At 43.9% G+C, this 19,753-nt stretch overlaps 3 protein-coding genes across 3 annotated transcripts; all 3 read left to right on the top strand.

The window, feature by feature from the left end:
• Positions 1 to 4,815: 4,815 nt before the first annotated feature.
• Positions 4,816 to 7,313, top strand: LOC128735965 (uncharacterized). The gene is made up of 3 exons (XM_053830449.1): positions 4,816 to 5,277; positions 5,378 to 6,560; positions 6,610 to 7,313. Exons 1-3 carry the CDS (start codon positions 4,816 to 4,818, stop codon positions 7,311 to 7,313), a joined length of 2,349 nt encoding a protein of 782 aa, XP_053686424.1.
• An 89-nt stretch (positions 7,314 to 7,402) lies between these two features.
• LOC128735964 (uncharacterized) lies at positions 7,403 to 8,899 on the top strand. Its single transcript, XM_053830448.1, has one exon. It carries the CDS (start codon positions 7,403 to 7,405, stop codon positions 8,897 to 8,899), a length of 1,497 nt encoding a protein of 498 aa, XP_053686423.1.
• A 102-nt stretch (positions 8,900 to 9,001) lies between these two features.
• Positions 9,002 to 9,712, top strand: LOC128735963 (uncharacterized). Its single transcript, XM_053830447.1, has one exon. It carries the CDS (start codon positions 9,002 to 9,004, stop codon positions 9,710 to 9,712), a length of 711 nt encoding a protein of 236 aa, XP_053686422.1.
• Positions 9,713 to 19,753: the final 10,041 nt, after the last annotated feature.

The following is a 19,753-nucleotide window of genomic DNA, read 5'->3' as shown; positions in this document are numbered from 1 at the left end:
ATCTGTCGACCAATGATAACGGTCTGAGGCTCATAAATTTTGCCGTGGCCAGAGGAATGGCCATCTGTAGCACTTACTTTCCACGTTTGAATATTCGGAAACACACCCGGAGGTATCCAAATGGAGACTCTAGCTCTCAGATCGATCATGTCTTGATTGAGGTCGACACTTTTTATTTATTTATTGTTTTAACTTCAACTGATTACCTCTCATTGAAGCCGATGAATGGGAAAAGCCAATTTGAGTTGACACCATTGCAATCATTCTCAAATTGGCATAAAAACCCATCTTTTTTCACGCACTTTCAGTTACATAAATAATAATCACACAATACATTTTAAAGTACAAAACAAATTTACAATATCGTGCTTAACCTAATATATCACAGTTCAAAATTCTATTTTTAAATTTGTCAGTTGAGAGTGTGAAGTCGAAGAGATGGTGAATTAAATGATTAAAGGTACGGCACATTGCTTGAATTGGTTCGTTGTTTCCGTATAAGGTGCGATGAAATGCGAGTCGGAAGAAATCTCGAGCTCTAAGGTTTCGAGGCGCGATGTTAATGTTCAGTAAAGCGAGAATATCCGGCGCATCGATTTCCCACTTCAGCAATTTGGCGATGAAAATGGCTCTAGAAGCATTTCTTCTTCTTTTAACCAGGGTGTCGACATTTAGCAGTTTACATTTGTCTTCGTAAGGTGGCAGATTTATCGGATCAGACCAAGGGAGAGACCTTAACGCGTGTCTAATGAATCTGCGCTGCACGGCTTCAATTCTAGATATCCAGATTTGTGTGTACGGGCTCCACACTACAGAGGCTGTGTCAAGAATGGACCGTACTAACGAGAAGTAAAGGGCTCGCAAACAGTAAGGATCACGAAAGTCTTTAGCTATGCGCATTATGAATCCCAAGTTGCGGTTTGCTTTCGCTATAATGCTGGAAAAGTGGTTCTGGAGAGTAAGCTTGGAGTCCAGTTCCACTCCTAAATCTTTGATATTCGTCACACGTTCCAGAATAGATCCATTAATCCTGTATGCAAATAAGATTGGAGTTTTGCTTCTGGTAAACGAGATGACTGAACCTTTGGGCACGCTTATAGTGAGGTTGTTTCTATGACACCAATCAGCAAATCGGTTTACCAAATCTTGCAGCTGTTTGCAATCCTCCACTGATCTTATGTCAAGGAATATTTTTAGGTCGTCCGCATATAATAACTTGCATCCAGGTGGTATTACAAAGCACACGTCGTTAAAGTAAATAAGAAACAGTAATGGTCCCAAATTACTTCCTTGGGGAACTCCGGACATGTTGCAGAAGCTGCTTGATTCGGTCGAACCAAGCTTTACAGAGAGATTACGATTCGTTAAGTAAGTTTGAAGCCAGCGGACGAAGTCATTTGATGCTCCTAACCGGCACAACTTCCGCAGCAGAATTTGATGGTCAATGCGATCAAAGGCAGCTTTAAGATCAGTATATACCGTATCAACCTGGGCAGCACATTCCATATGTCGGAGGCAAAAGGAACTGAACAGTAATAAATTTGTACTTATGGAGCGCTTTGGAAAAAATCCATGCTGTTCCATCGAAATGTATGATTTTACTTTGCTGAACAAAAGCTCACAGACAATGATCTCCAGCAATTTCGAACATGCACATAGAGATGTAATTCCACGGTAATTTTCTATGTTGCATTTATCACCTTTTTTAAACACCGGGAAAACATGCGACATTTTTCCAGGATTCTGGGAACTTAAGTTGTTGAAGGGACATGTTGCAGATCTTTAATAAGGTGTATATAGTTCTCCAGCACATTTTTTTTTAAAACGATTGATGGTATACCATCCGGGCCAGCAATTGACGAATTTTTAAATTTCGAGAGACCAGTGTTAATGTCGGCTTCGCAGAAACGAACAGAACCGAGATCAAACATATTTTCAGGAACATTGCGCATCGCATCGTGAACTTGAGCAGTAGAGGCTGAATTAAAATTAAAAATAAAATTAAAATTGAATTAAAAACACTGGAAAAATGTCTCGCGAACAGGTCACAGGTAGTTTGTTGATTATCGGAAGTTAAATTTCCCAGAAACATGTTAGATAGTAGTTCAGTTTGTTTGCGCTTTTCATTAACGAAAGACCAAAATCTTTTCGGGTTCTTTCTTAGATCGTCTTGCATACGCCTCACATAGCAAGAATAAAGATGACGATTATAAGTCCGATACTCATTACTTATTTGGCAAAAATCATGCTTGGTCACGGGATTGCGCCTATTCGTATACTTTCTTAAAGCAGCAGTTCGTTTCCGCTTCAAATGTCGTAGTCTGGAATTAGACCAGGGAGGTTTAGCATGCGGTCGCGGTGCCGGTACGTGAATACGAAATAAACTATTAAGTGTCGCGTCAAAATAGTAAACAGCTAAGTCCACATCAGCCAAATTGTCAAGTTTTGTCCAGTCCACGTTATGCAGTGATTCCTTTAAGGCAACAAAATCAGTTTTACTGAAGTTGAAATCGTTAGTTGTTGCAACAGATTCGAAGGTTGCGGGCAGTGAGATACGAAGTGTAACTAGAAGCGGGGGATGAAAAGGGTCCGCTTCGATAATAGGCTCATGTGCTTCAGACACAGTGCAGGCCTCGCCTGCTTCGTCATTCACAAAAACCAAGTCTAACGTGCGACGTATACTATTAACAATCGTGTTCATTTGCCTCATATTCAAAAGAGCGAATCCATCGACCAGCGCAGCACTGGTGAGAGAAAAAGTTGACGAACTAGGATCGGGGAATGCCGCTCCATTCGAGCATCTGATCCAAGACAAGTGTGGCTGATTGTAATCCCCAAAAACAATGTGCATATCGTTGGGTTGTAAAGCATTTGACTGCTGAAAGACGGAATCAATGTGAGATTCGACTGACTGTATATCAGTGGAATGGTCAGGGCTTATGTAAACGACTCCAACACAAATAGTTCTATCCATGCCAACTATTTTAACCCAAAGCTGTTCTACAGCGTCCGAAATTCGAACCGTAGAGATGTATGAATTTAGTTGACTTGCCACTGCTATCAAAACGCCGCCTCCTCGTCTCTTTCCCGTGCTGTATGGGTTGCGATCGTTTCTATAAACATTATAAGCCGTTCCAAACAGTTGTGCAGAATGGAAGCAATCATTAAGCCAAGTTTCAGTAAGTATGATAACGTCGTAAGTAGAATCTGCAACCGCCACGTAAAAATCGTCGACTTTAGTACGTAATCCTTTCACATTTTGATACTGCAGACTAATAACACGATCGGGCTCAATATGCCGTATCTCAGACGGCGGATGGACAATCGGGGCGATAGCATCTGGTAGCTCACCGGTAATATTGGACTGGAAATTGACATCTTTGAGAACAGGTGCAGAATCCTGCCTAGCTTCGACAGGGCATATACTATGCAAATCATTACCTGACAGAGATGGGAATTCATCTGGCTCAGTTTCTCCAACAATTATCGCCGGCTGATCGCTTGTCGAGTGGTGCGGGGGGAGAGGTGCATCGATTTGTTGATTTGTTAATGCGATGTAGCTGTTTATAAACGGTCTACTCAAGCAAAACTGATAACACTGATGTAATCCACAAAAATACTCAATGTATATCTCTCGTATTAAACGATCGCTCTTATCAGCGTAGGGCATAATATCGTACAAGCAGCAATCGATCGGCTTTGATCGTGCGCTATATTCACCACACTAAGCCACAGCAGCGTCCAGTCTGCTGGGCCAGTATTAGTGAGAATCAAATCTTTGATCCATTCGCATCGTTCTACTTAACTCGGTGTTAACTAGAAGAGCAATAAAGTTGTTAGAAGTTCAAGTTAAAGTTTTCTCTAAAAATAAAGTGCAGTTATTTCTCTAAGCCGGCAGTTTTAGACTTTCGCGTTCCGAAAACTGAACCGTCTCACGCGTGTGATATTTTAGTTTGGCGCTATCGAAGGCGCATCTTCTTAGCCTTAAATCCAATCGAGAACATTGGTCCTTCGAACCGGATGAACTCCGGATATTCTCGATTGGATTAAGAACTAAGAATCACGCGAGTGAAAACGATATAAACGGACTGGTTTTGTGCGAAACTTTTACGCGACACATGCGCGGCGGGATTTAACAAAGGCATCACAAGAGGCATTGTGCCTATTGTTCATCTATACTGGCTTTGACTGCGGCGGCCATCGTCGAATGCTGTTCATCGTTTTATTCACGGAGAGAATCGGCCATCGTTTCTGCTACGGACTCGCTGCTGCTGTTGCTGTTACGCTGCTGGGAAGTATTCTATCGAATCGAAGTGCATGTCTGTGGTGGCGTTTTTTGCATGAGGCGCCAACATATGTTCGTAAGGGTAGAGTTGGGAGTTGTGCAAATAAAGAAAGATTTCGATGCATGAGCGTATTTCCTTTGAATATTTTGGGTTTGAGTTGGTTTGATATTCCTTTCATTGCATGATTGTCTGGCTTTGTCGGTAATTTCGAAGTTGTCGGGTCCACTGCTGCTGTCAATCCCCCACAGTTGGTCAATACAGCTAGCGCGAACGCGAATCGGTTAATCGTCGAGTCGGTCGGTCAATTCATCTACCAGTGCTGTGCTGATTTACTGAAGGCTGATAAAGTGATAAGTGATACATTCGAACGGTTTGCAGTGCTGCTAGATAACCAAGTGACTATATATTCAAGGGTGCGAACAATAAAAATAAACTGACTAACTTTCAATATACTCTCCTATCATTCATAAAGTGACAGTGATCAGCAGCATTGCAAATCAGTGAATAGGTGGACTCTTTTTAAGCGAAAATGGAAGATATAAAAGATCTCAAGAAGAATGAGCGGCAGTTGCGGTCATCTATCAAAACCATAGCGAAATTCGTCCAAGGTTTTCGCAAAGAAGTGCATGAAAAACAGATCGACGTTCGTTTGGAAACGCTGGAGAATGCAATGCGGAAGTTTTATACCGTCCGACGTAAAATCGAAATGGCTATCGACGACGAGGACGAGAAGCCTGACACCAAAGAATCTGCGGAACAACGAGCGGAGCGTTTGGAAGCACTAGCGGCCCAGCGAGAGGAAGAATACGATGAAGCCATTCGGGTTGTAGAGGAGGAGTACTATGAAATTAAAACATCTCTCCTGGCCTTGCGATCCAGTGCAGATACAAATACTGTGCGGGCTACCAATGACGTCACATCAGCTGCAGCGCAACCGTGTTTCTCTAAGGTAAAGCTGCCCGATATTAAACTTCCGACATTCAGCGGCAAGGTAAAGGATTGGGTTACCTTTCGAGATACGTATCGGAGTTTAATACACAATAATCGTCAACTTGATGCTATCGATAAGTTCACGTATCTACGATCGTCAGTCTCCGGTGATGCTCTTCAAGAGATTAATTCAGTTGCACTTTCGGCGGATAACTACGAAGTGGCTTATGTGGGAAAAACGATTTGAAAACAAAAAACTGATTGTGAAGGCGCATCTGGATGCTCTCTTTGCAATTGAGCCCATGCGAAAGGAAAGTTACGACGCTCTATGCTTCCTGATCAATGAATTTGACAGGAATTTACAAATGTTAGCTAAAATTGGGGAAGATTTTTCGAACTGGTCGACGATTTTGGCTCACATGGTGTATACACGTTTGGACTCAACCACGCTGCGGCACTGGGAGAGTCATCATAACTCAAAGGAAGCCCCTAAATACGAGATCCTGATTGAATTTCTTCGGGATCAATGCACAGTGTTGCAGTCGATTGCTCCAAGCAAATCTAGTACAGATGAGTCAAGGCGTCCACGGCTGTCTGTGACACATACTGCTGTTCAGTCGTCGAGACGATGTTTGTTCTGTGGCGATTCGTTCCATTTGGTGTTCCAATGCAACAAATTCAAGTCCATGTTATTGAATCAACGTATGGAGGAGGTGAATAAGAAACGGTTGTGTCGAAATTGCTTGTCCGCTGGACATTTTGCTGAGAATTGTTCCCGAGGTTCCTGTATACGATGCGGCAGAAACCATCACACCCTCCTACATCACGAAAACGGAGTAAGCGTGTCTAGTGCAACAAAACCATTCGTTCCAAAAGCGCAAGGTAGACCACAGACAGCAGGCCCACAACCACAACAACCGCAACACAAGCCACACGGTCAGACACAAACCACACTCACTCAAACACCAACAGAACAAAAAGCCACTACATCATATCCAGCTGTAAGCACAACCCCTCTTAACACTCACCCAGGAAACACCACAGAACATCACACAACAATTACTCTTGAAGCCGTCGCTCAAGTTCCGTCATGTCAAGTTCTCATCTCCACTGCCATTGTGCGGGTGGAAGATCAATTTGGCAATATTTCGTTCGCTAGAACTTTGCTGGATTCGTGTTCCGAACTCTGTTACATGACCAGTAAATTTTCGAAGAGACTAAAGCTCCGGGAATCACCCGCATTCTTGCAAGTACAAGGCATCGGCAATGGTAGCACTTCAGCTACTAAGTGCGTTGAAGCAAACATCCAGCCACGTCATCCCTCAATTTCATCGTTTGCGGAAAGTATGAAGTTCTACGTTTTACCAAAGATTACCAACGCTATACCGATAAGCTCAGTTGAGATCGATCCTGATCACCTTCCCCAAGAAATGGTATTGGCGGATCGGAAAACCCGGACCAGTCGATATGATCATTGGAGCTGAAATATACTTTGACTTGCTCTCTGCCGGGAAGACAAGGTTGAGTAAAGACGGCCCAACTCTCCAAGAAACCGTATTCGGTTGGGTGATATCAGGACGAGTTCCTAAGCAAGTTTCTCCGCGGACATCGACCTTCGTTAGTTCAACCGTGGATCTTCAAGAGTTGATCGCCAAGTTTTGGGAATTGGAGACCTGTTATGTGACCAGTACTCTTTCCTTGGAAGAGACCGCATGTGAAGAACTGTTCGAGCGAACTACCGTGCGTGACGCTGAAGGTAGATTCGTCGTAAGTTTGCCTAAAAAGGAGAATGTGATTCAGAAATTAGGAGAATCGAAAGCTATTGCACTGAAACGGTTCTCGAGCCTGGAGAAAAGGTTAGATGCGAATCCTGAGCTGAAGGCGATGTACAAGGAGTTTATTCACGAGTATCAGCTGATGGGTCATATGAAGGAAGCACGCGACGATCCTTATCAGGAGCCCATTTACTACATGCCTCATCATGCCGTGTTGAAGCCAGACAGCACAACGACAAAACTTCGTGTTGTTTTCGACGGGTCGTGTCGCACATCGACTGGAGTCTCCCTAAATGTTATGGTTAATGCGTTGATGCGTTAATGGTAGGCCCAGTGGTTCAGGATGACCTGTTTTCAATCATCACCCGTTTTCGTTTGCATCGCTTTGCTCTTGTCGCGGACGTTGCAAAAATGTATCGAATGGTACAAGTTCAACCTTCTGATAGGCATTTGCAGCGAATTCTCTGGAGAGATTCTTCCGAAGATCCAGTGAAGTCATTTGAGCTCACAACCGTTACCTACGGCACTGCATCTGCGCCGTATCTCGCGACAAAATGTCTCTCAACGCTAGGGAAAGGTTGCCAATCGACGCACCTTCTAGCTGCCAAGGTAATTCAAAAGGACTTCTATGTCGACGATATGCTGTCCGGAGCAGACAGTATCGAAGAAGCTAATCGACTCATGTCAGAGGTAATTGAGATTACCAATTCAGCTGGTTTTATCCTTAGAAAGTGGAATTCTAATTGCACACAGCTACTTACTAAGCTTCCTAAACATCTAAGAGATGATCGAGCCACCCTGGAGCTGGACTCCTCTAGCTCTACCGTGAAGACTTTGGGACTCCGTTGGGATACCAATTTGGACAGTTTCTATTTCTGCTTTCCACAATGGCGGTCGAATGCATCAGCCATCACAAAGCGAAGCATCCACTCAGACGCAGCATGCTTATTTGACCCGCTAGGCTTGGTGGGACCGGTAGTAGTACAGGCGAAAATAATCATTCAACAGTTGTGGCAGTTGAAATGCGGTTGGGATGAACCATTGGATGAAACATTGCAAACAATTTGGAAGGAGTATAAACAAAATTTAATGGCCCTTGAGTCGCTGTCAGTTCCTCGTTGGATCGGCTTTACTAACGATTGTTCGGAAATTCAGCTACACGGGTTTTGCGATGCTTCAGAGGTGGCCTACGGAGCATGTCTATATCTGCGTTGTACCGCATCGGATGGGACTGTGTCAGTACGTCTCATCACGTCGAAGTCGAGAATAGCACCGCTAGAGAATCTGAAAGCCAAGAAGAAGAAGGTAACAATTCCTCGGTTAGAACTATCATCCGCCTTGCTGCTTAGTCATCTGTACGAGAAGTTTTCCTCTAACGTTACGATCAAATCAACATTCTTTTGGACCGATTCCATGATCGTCAAACACTGGCTGGCATCGCAACCGTCAAGATGGCAAGTTTTTGTCGCTAATCGTGTGTCGGAGATACAACACATCACCAAAGGTGGCGCTTGGAACCACGTCCCCGGCATTGAGAACCCGGCAGATTTGATTTCCAGGGGAATGTCTCCAGCTGAATTACAATATCAACCTCTTTGGTTCCAAGGTCCACGATGGTTGGCTCAGAATCAAGAATATTGGCCGCGACCAGAAGAAGCCATTCCAGAATCGTTCGAACCATCTCTCCTGGAAGAACGACCATCGCCAGCTTTCCCCGCTCAAGCTACTCCACCTAGCGAAATTTTTGGACTTAGATCGACATACTCAGAACTCATCAGACTGGTCGCACTACTCATACGTTTCAAGCATAATTCGCAACCTAGCAACAGACAATCTAGAAGAGATGGACGCATTACACACGTGGAATTAGAACAAGCAACACTTCTACTAGTCCACTTATCTCAGTAAGAGTGTTTTTCGGCAGAACTACTCAGCTTGACGAGGCAAGGTCATGTTCAAGAAAGCTCTTCTATCAAAAGTCTACGTCCTCAGCTTTCCGTTAATGGTATAATGTGCGTTGGCGGCCGGTTATCTCACGCCCCAGTTACTGAGTCTAGAAAACATCCATTCATCTTAAACCACCATCACCCGCTCGCAATTTTGGTTATGCGACATTATCATCTGCGACTATTTCACGCCGGCCAGCAACTGCTGATTGCATCAGTTCGAGAGAAGTTTTGGCCAACTGCTATCCACAGTTTGGCTAAAAGGGTTATACATGAATGTGTCTCATGCTTCAAGAATAAACCTAAGGTCGTAGATCAACTAATGGCAGATCTTCCGTCCGAGCGAGTAACGCCATCATCACCGTTCTCAAAAATGGGAGTAGACTATTGTGGTCCCTTCCTTATATCCTATCCTAACCGTCGGACCAGACCAGTAAAGTGCTATGTAGCGATATTCGTTTGTCTGGCGGTGAAAGCGGTTCACTTAGAACTCGTAGCAGATCTAACAACTCAAGCGTTCCTGGCTGCTCTGAGGCGTTTTACCGCGCGACGCGGAAAACCAAATCTAATCATGTGTGATAACGCTACAACATTTGTCGGTGCTAAGTGGGAACTATCTGAACTACATCGCTTATTTCTAAGTCAGCACTTCCAAGATGCTGTTGTCAGGGATGCCGGAAATGACAGCATTGAGTTCCGTTTCATTCCTCCTCGCACTCCGAACTTTGGTGGTCTGTGGGAGGCACAGGTGAAATCGTTAGACTCCGAACGCTAAACATCGATGAAATGCAGACAGCTCTTGCTCAGATTGAAGCAATCCTTAACTCTCGTCCGATGACACCACTTAGCAGTGACCCAAATGATTTCCAAGCTCTCACGCCTGGACACTTCTTGGCGCAGCGTCCCATGACAGCAATCCCGGAACCAGATCTTCAAGATGTACCCGTTAATCGGCTATCTATGTGGCAACGTGCCCAATACTTCACTCAGCAACTATGGAAAAAGTGGTCCACGCAATATCTATCAGATCTTCATAATCGGACTAAATGGACCAAGCAGCGAGACAACGTGACAGTAGGAACAATGGTCCTGCTGAAAGATGAAAATTCACCTCCACTACGATGGAATCTGGCTCGAGTCGTCAAGGTTTATCACGGCTCAGACGGCAACATCAGGGTTGTCACCGTACGTACAAAAGATGGATACTTCGACAGGGGAATTTCTAAGATATGCGTCCTCCCAATTCGGGACAACGCTCAGCAAGTCTCGGCAGATGGGAATTAAACCCACTGCTGCATCGGTGCGGAGGGCTCCCTAGTGAGTGCCTCCGCAGCCCAGTTAAGGTATCCTGGCCCTGGTCATCCGGGCCATCTGAATCGTCATCTGAAGTCATCCACTCTACACAATCCGCAATCTACTATTCATGAAGAAGCCCGAATCCGTCTCGTTTTATGCATGCATGTCAGTCTTGGTGAAGGAAATCGTTTGGTGGCTAGGCTGTATCAATCTCGGCGCATAAGGCGTCTGCATCAACTGTGAAGGTTTTTGCTATGTTACGAAACCAGCTAATCACATCATCTCATCGACAGTATCAAGTTCAACATTTTCAAGAAGTCCTCAAAGTGCAACTATGACATCTCACACAATCGGTCTCGGACAGTTGGTTGGCGTCGGGTCTGATCATCCCTACCCGTCAGTCTACGTCTGCGACTCGTCAAGAAGTTTATATTCATCCTCGAGAAATCTACATTACCTCAAGGCATCCCTCATCGTGAACCAATTGACAGGCGCCGTAAAAGCCCTGTGGGGTAAGTTGTTCCAGTTTACGACAAAATTCTTCTGTTTACTACATCCATCTCATCCCGAGGAAACCATCGACTGCATCACCATGACGTTAAGTACAACGAACCAAGCCGTATCAATGAAGGAAGAAGTCATGCGCTATCCAGTGCATTCGCAGCCATTCATATTTCGAAGTTTACCACATCATCACCATCATTATCCGAAAGAACCAGAGTAAGCATCTGCATCTGTATATCGCAGGAGAGAACTACCGAGAGGGCTCGGTGTAAGCAACCTCATTAGCAACGATTAGATCTACCGAGAGGGCTCGGTGTCATCGATCTCAATTCTCACGTAGCAGCTGTTCCAGAAAGTGCAAGTGCACTCAAAGTGCATAATGAATTCAAAACAATCATATTACATAAATAAGAAGAATCGATTTGTACAGTAGAATCAAATCAATCAAAATTGTATAGAGCATTAGAAAATTGAAACCCCTCTGGTTTCAAGGCGGCCGGCATGTTTATAAACGGTCTACTCAAGCAAAACTGATAACACTGATGTAATCCACAAAAATACTCAATGTATATCTCTCGTATTAAACGATCGCTCTTATCAGCGTAGGGCATAATATCGTACAAGCAGCAACCGATCGGCTTTGATCGTGCGCTATATTCACCACACTAAGCCACAGCAGCGTCCAGTCTGCTGGGCCAGTATCAGTGAGAATCAAATCTTTGATCCATTCGCATCGTTCTACTTAACTCGGTGTTAACTAGAAGAGCAATAAAGTTGTTAGAAGTTCAAGTTAAAGTTTTCTCTAAAAATAAAGTGCAGTTATTTCTCTAAGCCGGCAGTTTTAGACTTTCGCGTTCCGAAAACTGAACCGTCTCACGCGTGTGATATTTTAGTTTGGCGCTATCGAAGGCGCATCTTCTTTGCCTTAAATCCAATCGAGAACAGTAGCCAAACTGGAAATCGAAGATTTTGACAACGGGTACGGTATCTTTCCTAACTTCAACAGGACATATACTGTAAGCATTTTTACCTGACAGAGGGAGTTGTCACTGACTCTAGTAATCCGTTAACACCCTCGAGAGTAAGGCCGATTTCAGGCTGGGAAGTGGACGTACATCGATTGATTGTGGCTTGCACTGGACAATTAAGTGCTCGTTGCTACGATGAGTAATCAATAAGTTGTCGCTTCTTTTTTATTCTTAGCTGGTGAATCGGACATTGTGAGCTCCAGGTAGGGTGGTTAATGTTAAGCAGCACTTCGTTATTTTCCGATTTTGCTAAATTTGCAATATTGCAATTGACACATTTATCAAAAACGGAGGAACAGTCTTTTCGTTCATGCTCCTCAGCGCATTTAGGGCAGCATATTGGCTTTGAACATGAGGAAGCAATGTGGCCGTATTCAGAACAACGATAGCAGCGAAGCACATCAATATATTCTCGAACACTGCATTTCTCCCAACCGATGTTAACACGACGCAAATTAATCAGCTTGTGGAACGTTTTGGTGTCCGTCTCGATAATGACAGAACCTGAATTTGATCGAATTACTTTTAGTTCGGCTTCGTTCGGCAGATCATTTTGTTTCCGCAGTTTAGTTACTAAATCCGTTTCATCAGTTTTTTCAGTGTAACCAAAAATTTTTATCCTCGGTTTTAATGCTTTTTGCATTTCAGAATCATAACAATCGCCAAATGATTTATTAGCAATTTTTAAGAGTTTCGCAGACGAGGCTGGTGAATTGCAAGTGAGTACCGCGTCGCCATTTGGTTTGAAGTAAACCTCCTTTATCGCAAGTGAAACTGGATCGAGTTTATCAAAAATATCACGTCGAGTAGTCTCCACGTTCTGAGTCGCTTTTGGTTTAATGCGCACTGATTGTTCAATTTTAGCAACAAGTTTAGGTTTAGTGGCAAGCGAAACTGGGCACTCTTGCAGATCTGATTCATTATTATTCAACTGTTTTTCTAGATCGGCTGCGCTGACGATGCGACGTTTACCTGAGCGGAGCAAACCTCCTTCGATGTGTGTAGATGTGGTAGATCCGTGATTTGGTTTTTTCTTATTCGGCTGGTCAGAAGCGGGTGTGCAATCAGCTTTTCGTTTCGATGACGTCGAGGGACTGTTTAACTGTGAGCGAGCAACGGAAGCATACGAGCGTTGCGACGGTTTATCGTTAGTTTCGTCAGTTGTAACAATAGCATTTTTGAGAATTGTATTCACACTGTCGGTAAGCTGATCAATGATTCTGCGTTCAAAGAGTTTTAATTTGCTCTCAAGCAGATTCGATGTTTCTTGCAGAATGCTAGCAGAAAATTGTCGAGTAAAATTATTGTTTAATCCATGGAAACTATTCAGGACGTCGAGCATTTCATTGCACTTAGTTTGAATATCCCTCAAGCTGAGTTGTTTCTTACGGCAACTGAAGCAAATAAATTTCAGTGAAACATTCTCGTTAAGCGCAGTAATAGCCGAATACTTTAAATCCGAGCACTTTACGTGCAATATTCTGTCACATCCGAAGCAATATACACGATCATTCTCGTTTGTTATCTTCGAGGTGCAAGCACAGCATATCACAGACGTCATCACTCAGATAGGTATTGTTCGAATGCCCTACTGGTGACCGCTGGCACCGCCAGCTTTGTTTTGCACGAACTAGAAATTCACTCAGAATATCGCTCAATCCTGTTGGAAACTGGTAGCGCCGAACAAATATAACACTATTATTTCAGCCCAAATTTACTAGGCCACAGGCCAGATCGCAAAAAATACAAATAAATCCGTGTAAACACTAATTAATTTGCAATTAACAAGGAGATTAAAAAAAAACAGCTAAGCCACAAGGAGATTAAAAAAACAGCTAAGCCAGCTAGCCATATTTTCGGATGTTATCGATGTACGGTCTTTTCGGGGACTAAATATCGACTCAGACCACTATCTCGTAGTGAGTAAGATTCGCGCAAGGCTGTCGAACACGGCGAAAGTTCGCACTGAGAGGACGCTGCGTTTCAACATCCAGCGGTTAACGGCAGACGGCGTAGCAGTGGAGTACGCCAGGAAGCTTGACCAACGAATCGCAGAACAGCAGGTAGAAGGAGAAGATATAAATGGGCTATGGAGGAACATCCATGGTGTCATCGAAACAGCTGCGAGAGCTGGTTTGATGCCGAATGCCAGACAGTGACAGATGAAAAGAACCAGACCAGGAGTCGCATGCTCACTGCGGCAAAACGTCAAAACAGAGAGAGTTACAGAGAGACTAGAGTTGCGGAAAAAAGAATCCATCGTATAAAGAAACGCAAGTATGAGGAGCACGTGCTCGCCGGCGCAAAGGAGCGATACACCAGCAACGACACACGGAGGTTCTATAAAACGGTGAGATGCAGGAATTTTGCCATGCCTATGATGTGCAATGATAGTGCTGGCAACCTACTTACCGACAAAGCGGTTGTAGCGGCCAGGAGGAAGAAGCACTTCCAGACACTGTTGAATGGAGAGGTAAATGTGGAGATCAGCAGGGACAGAATAGGAATTGTAAGTGACGGTCAAGCTGTGGAGCCACCAACACCAGAGGAGGTTCAAAAAGCAATCAGTGAGCTGAAAAACGGTAAGGCTGCTGGGAAGGACGGTATCCCGGCTGAACTCCCAAAAGCGAGGAGCGAGCGGCTGTAGGAAGCAATCCACCGGATCATTGTCAGGATCTGGGAGGAAGAGCAAATGCCGGAGGAGTGGTTGGATGGCCTCATTTGCTCAATTTTCATAAAGGGACATCGACTGGTGTGTAAAAACTATCGAGGAATTACATTGCTCAATTCTGCCTACAAGGTGCTTTCCCGTATCCTGTTCTGCAGACTGAGACCGTTAGCGGAGTCCTTCGTCGGCGAGTACCAAGCTGGTTTTCGTGAGGGTCGCTCCACGACGGATCAGATGTTTACCCTGCGTCAGTTGCTAGACATGATTTTCCGACGAAACTATTTACGCTGATTCGTGCGACGCTGGATGGATCCAAATCATGCGTTAAAAAGCGGGTGAGACCTCCGCTGATTTTGTGACGTTGGATGGACTGAAGCAAGGGGTGCACTCTCTAACCTGCTATTCAGCTTTAACTAAAAGAAATGCAGTGCAGGTCATACAGCAAACACCCGGCCGATATTACAATAGATCAACTATACTGGTCGCAGTAATGAGTCCACACATGGAAAAGAAAAAAAAAAGAAAAAAAAACCTGCTATTCAACATTGCCTTGGTAGGTGCATTACGAAGGGCAAACGTAGAAAGAAATGGAACTATCATCACGAAATCTCACATGCTTCTTGGTTTTGCGGAGGACGTCGATATCATCGGAATCAGACCTTTTAAAAGGGAAGCGGCGAGATTGGGACCAGACTTGTTATAAACACCGTCCGGTGCGACACGGTTGCCACCCGTTCACATACGCACGGCACTGGGTGCTTTCGATAATAGAACGCACTGGCGTTGCTACATACTGGCACGCTCCCCGACAACACGAAAACCCGATCGAAGTGCTTATACCCTCGTTTAGGCACCAACGAGCACGGTACTAACGATGGACCGCATGACGGCTTGCATGATTTCGTTCTTTGCTTTCTTTCTCATTCGTTCATATTCGGTGTACCTGACTGAGTTGTCAGGACGCTCGAGCTCCGTTCTCTTTCCGTGCTCTAGTAAGTGCCGGCTGGCGTACTGGCACGCGGTTTCGCTCTCAAACTAAAAAACCTATATAACTGCTTGGAGTGATACGGTAAAAACTTATCTAATGAACGGTAGCGGGTGCCTTCCACAACGCCGTGTTGGTGTTAAATATATTAATTATATGCTTGACCGCATTTCAAGGTTGGTTTACGGTCAAACAGTTCGGTTACTATGTTGACTTTGTGCGTACCTATAGTGACTCTCGGAGTTGAAATCAAGGTATCGTACGTCCTTCTGATTGGGATGCCACGATTTTTCTATTTTGTTGATTTTCTCTGGTTAGATTCAGGTCTAGAAATCTTATGCTCAACTCTACCTCTTTTTCCAAGGTAAATTTTAGATAATTGATTGAACTCTTATAGAACAATATTGATCTCCTCTTCTTTTCCGACTAAGTTTCTCCATTACAATGTTTGCAACAATAGGGAGAGGGAGGACCTCATTGGCACCCACTATACTTGGCAAAAAAACTTGGAATTAAATAAAAAGAAAACTTATCCAATTTAATTTTGCTGTGTACATTTATTCTTGACAGATACGTATTTCGCTTCCTCAGTGTCTGTTTCCGAACTAAATTAGCCAGAGCAATTTTACAGTTTTTATGGGAGATTTAGATTATGTCACCTATGCGTGGGTATTATTATTTATTATTATTATTATTATTTATTGAATTGAATTCATCCGACTTTACGTCTTAATGAAATTATATTGGACTGGGAAAAGCCACCTTGAGTAAGTTACATACTCTTACTCAAAGTGGCACAAAAACCCAGTGTCTTTTACATCGATATACAATAAACATACATAGTACAAAATCAGTGAAATAATTTAAATACACAAACCAACATTTTAAAAACTGCACCATAAAAGTAGCTAAAAGTCCATGCTATTTCCGCGACGATTGTACTCCAAAGCCATACGACGAACTGGTTCATGAAGTCCATAGTTAGTACGGTGTGAATCGACGCGTAGGAACTGTTGGTTCCTTTGAGGCCGAAGGGGACAGTATAGCTGAAGCTGCGACAGAACAGCAGGGCAGTCAAGAGCACCCAACAGGATCTTATGAGCAGTCTTGGCGATGATATCCTTCCGTCGTTGCTCAAGAGGTGCAATCCCAACTAGCAGACAAAGATCCTCATATGGCGGAAGAGCATCAGGGTTTCTCCAGGGTAGCCTGCCGCAGATCTTACGTATGAAGTGTTTTTGTATTCGTTCAATGCGAAGTATCCAATAATTATAATAAGGATCCCAAACAGCACAGCTAGTCTCAAGAACGGAACGGACTAAGGAGCAGTGCAGAGTACGTAGTGTGCCCGGATCCGAAAAATCTCTACCGATTCGGAAGATAGTACCAAGCAGCCGATACGCTTTGTTAATAATAAAGGTGTAATGTTGTCTGAACGACATCTGGCTATATAGCACAACGCCTAGATCCGTGACGTTGTTACTCCGCTGTAGAGATGTTCCATTGATGCAGTAATCGAACACTAGAGGCTGTTTTTTACGAGTGAAGCTAATAACGGTACATTCCACAAACAAATCGATCAATTTCTGAAGCTGCAAACAATCTGTGGTGGTTTCAATTGGCAGATAAATTTTCAGATCATCAGCGTAGCACAGTCTTGTTCCAGGAGGCAACAGTCGAGTGACGTCGTTCACGAACAGCGAGAATAGCAAAGGTCCTAAAATGCTACCTTGTGGAACTCCAGAGCCATTCTGGAACCATCTCGATTGACTGGGACCCAATTTAATAGCGATTTTACGATTGCGTAGATATGAGTTAAGCCATGAAAGCAAATTAGTTGACACTCCTCATTTGTCGAGTTTTGCAAGCAAAATATCATGATTGACTCGATCGAAAGCCGCTTTCAAATCAGTGTAAATGGCATCAATCTGATTGCCCTGTTCCATTGTACGCAGACAAAGCGAGGTAAACTCCAGTAAGTTGGTTGAGACTGATCGGCCAGGATAAAATCCATGTTGTGAAGTGGAGATGTAGGACTTCACATGAAACAATAGATGGTCATAGACTGTGGCTTCAAATATCTTGGAGCAAGCACACAATGAAGTGATTCCACGGTAGTGCTCCACACGATGCTTATCACCTTTCTTGAACACAGGGAACATAAACGATGATTTCCAGCATTCAGGAAATATGTGCCATTGTAAAGAGAGGTTGAAAATAATGGCTATTGGAGATTTCAGAGCGTCGCAGCATTTTTTCAGTAAAGCCGCAGGAATACCATCAGGTCCCGGGCAGTAAGATTGTTTTGTACTTCGCATTGCATAAGCTACGTTTTCAGCAGTAACCAAGAAAGATTCAATTGAAATTTCATCTCTTGGAACGAAAGACAAAGCCTCGGCTACACTATCTAATGAAATTGAATCAGAGTTGAACACACTCATAAAATATTTAGCAAACATAGCACATTTGCTATCGGTGGTAGAGGCTGATTCATCATTCATAAACATTGTAGATGGCAAACCATCTTCCTTCCGTTTGCTATTAACAAATCGCCAAAAATTCTTCGGGCTGCCGCGGAGGTTACGCTCAATATTGCGCACGTAGTTGCGATAAAGATTTTTGTTCAGGGTTTTGTATTTCTTACAAGCCAACTTGAACAAATAACGATTCCGCGCACTTCTAGATGTGTGGTAAGCACGCAGGCAGGCATTTTTACGACGTTTAAGATGGCTCAATTCCCGGTTCCCCCAAGCGGGTTTGCGGCGCGGACGAACTCGAGGGATATGTTGTAACATTAACTCTTGAATAGTGCTAGTGAAACCAGCAACTGCATCATCGACAGAAGAGCTCTCAGCCAAAAAGGACCAATCAGTATTATAAAGAGCCGCTTCAATTGCATCGAAATCGCCTCGTCGGAAGTCAAGTGCATTGGGATCGAATTCGTCAAAAAACAAAGCACCGACAGGCTTGTCATATCTAACCACAACTGGAGGGTGGTGAGGGTCAATATTGCTAAGCTCGTCAAATGCATTAGTTACTGTACAGGCTACCAGTGCTGACTGGTTAGCGAAAATAAGGTCCAAGAGCCGACCATTGTGATTGTGCACCGGATTGATCTGGTAAAGACCATTCAATGCAACGCCATCTAAAAGACAGGAACTGCCATTATTTATACTGGAAGACTGGTCATCGACGACTAAGTATTTGTTGCTTGCATGCAACTTCCAAGACAGGCCAGCGCGCTTGTAATCGCCAAACAGCAGTAGATCATCATGCTGGTTGAGAGCCTCATTGACTCTAGCAATTGACGAGATATGCCGATCGATTACCTCTACTTCATTGCGTAAATTAGGTGGAACGTAGATGACACCAATCGCTAATTTTGTATTTCCAGTAGAGACAGTGACCCACAATTGCTCAAGTGAAACATCAGTAACATCGAATAACACAGCAGACGAAAAACAACGTCGAACTGCAATGAGCACTCCACCGCCGCACGACTTGCTACTATTGGCTGGGCTGCGATCAGCACGAAAGACAGTATAGTCCTCCCCGAACAGCTGATTAGAGGTGATTTGTGAATCAAGCCATGTTTCAGTAAGAACGATGCAATCGTATGGTGAATCCGACACAGCCAGACTGAACTCGATGATTTTACTACGAAGGCCTATTGTATTTTGGTAGAACAATAGAACAGGCTCCGAGGCAGGAACACTCGTCGGGGGCAAATTAATACGCGCAGCAGTGTCTCCGAATGATGAGCTATGGCAGAAGGAAACAAAATGATCTTTTTGCAAATTCATAGAAGGCATTAACTTAACTGGATTGAGGGCCCGGTGGCCCCCACAGTCAACCGATGGATGACTAATCAAGTTTAAACTGGCTGACGTGGGGCTACAGATGACTGAGCAGGTGTTGATCGATCGATTCGTGCAAGTTCGGTTGCACTGGGAAGCCAAAAATCCCGGGACCCACTACTGCGCTCCTCGAAAGCACGAAAATAAACTCCTGTTGGCCATGTAGACGGGTTCAGTGAAAGCTCCTTCAAATTCAAATCAACGCCGACTTTGAATGACACGAACGCATACGACTTCAAATCAGCATCTTTTTTAATGAGTTTTTTAACAATCGGTTGAGTGCCCGGCATGCACGTTTCAACAAGTGTAGCTATTTCTGTCTCGGTGACGAACGGGGCAATGCGCGAGAGGTAGGGTCTTTTTCTAATTCCCGTCGTAATAAGGAAAGCCATTCTAATTTTCATCATTTGCTGGATGGATTTAGTGAATACTCCAAAAGTTCTTGTACTGATTTGACTAAAACACACTTACCTTCCGA

This window comes from Sabethes cyaneus, chromosome 2 (genome assembly GCF_943734655.1).
Source record: "Sabethes cyaneus chromosome 2, idSabCyanKW18_F2, whole genome shotgun sequence".
NCBI classification, from domain to species: Eukaryota; Metazoa; Arthropoda; class Insecta; order Diptera; family Culicidae; genus Sabethes; species Sabethes cyaneus.
This window is presented reverse-complemented; position numbering and strand designations above follow the sequence as displayed.

Bases quoted from the DNA above. Each gene is read 5' to 3' on its own strand.
- LOC128735965 (XM_053830449.1), top strand. From the start codon at position 4,816: ATGGAAGATATAAAAGATCTCAAGAAGAATGAGCGGCAGTTGCGGTCA. The intron at 5,278-5,377 runs GTAAAGGATTGG...TACGATCGTCAG, and splicing joins TTCCGACATTCAGCGGCAAG to TCTCCGGTGATGCTCTTCAA. The intron at 6,561-6,609 runs GTATGAAGTTCT...TATACCGATAAG, and splicing joins AATTTCATCGTTTGCGGAAA to CTCAGTTGAGATCGATCCTG.
- LOC128735964 (XM_053830448.1), top strand. From the start codon at position 7,403: ATGTATCGAATGGTACAAGTTCAACCTTCTGATAGGCATTTGCAGCGA.
- LOC128735963 (XM_053830447.1), top strand. From the start codon at position 9,002: ATGTGCGTTGGCGGCCGGTTATCTCACGCCCCAGTTACTGAGTCTAGA.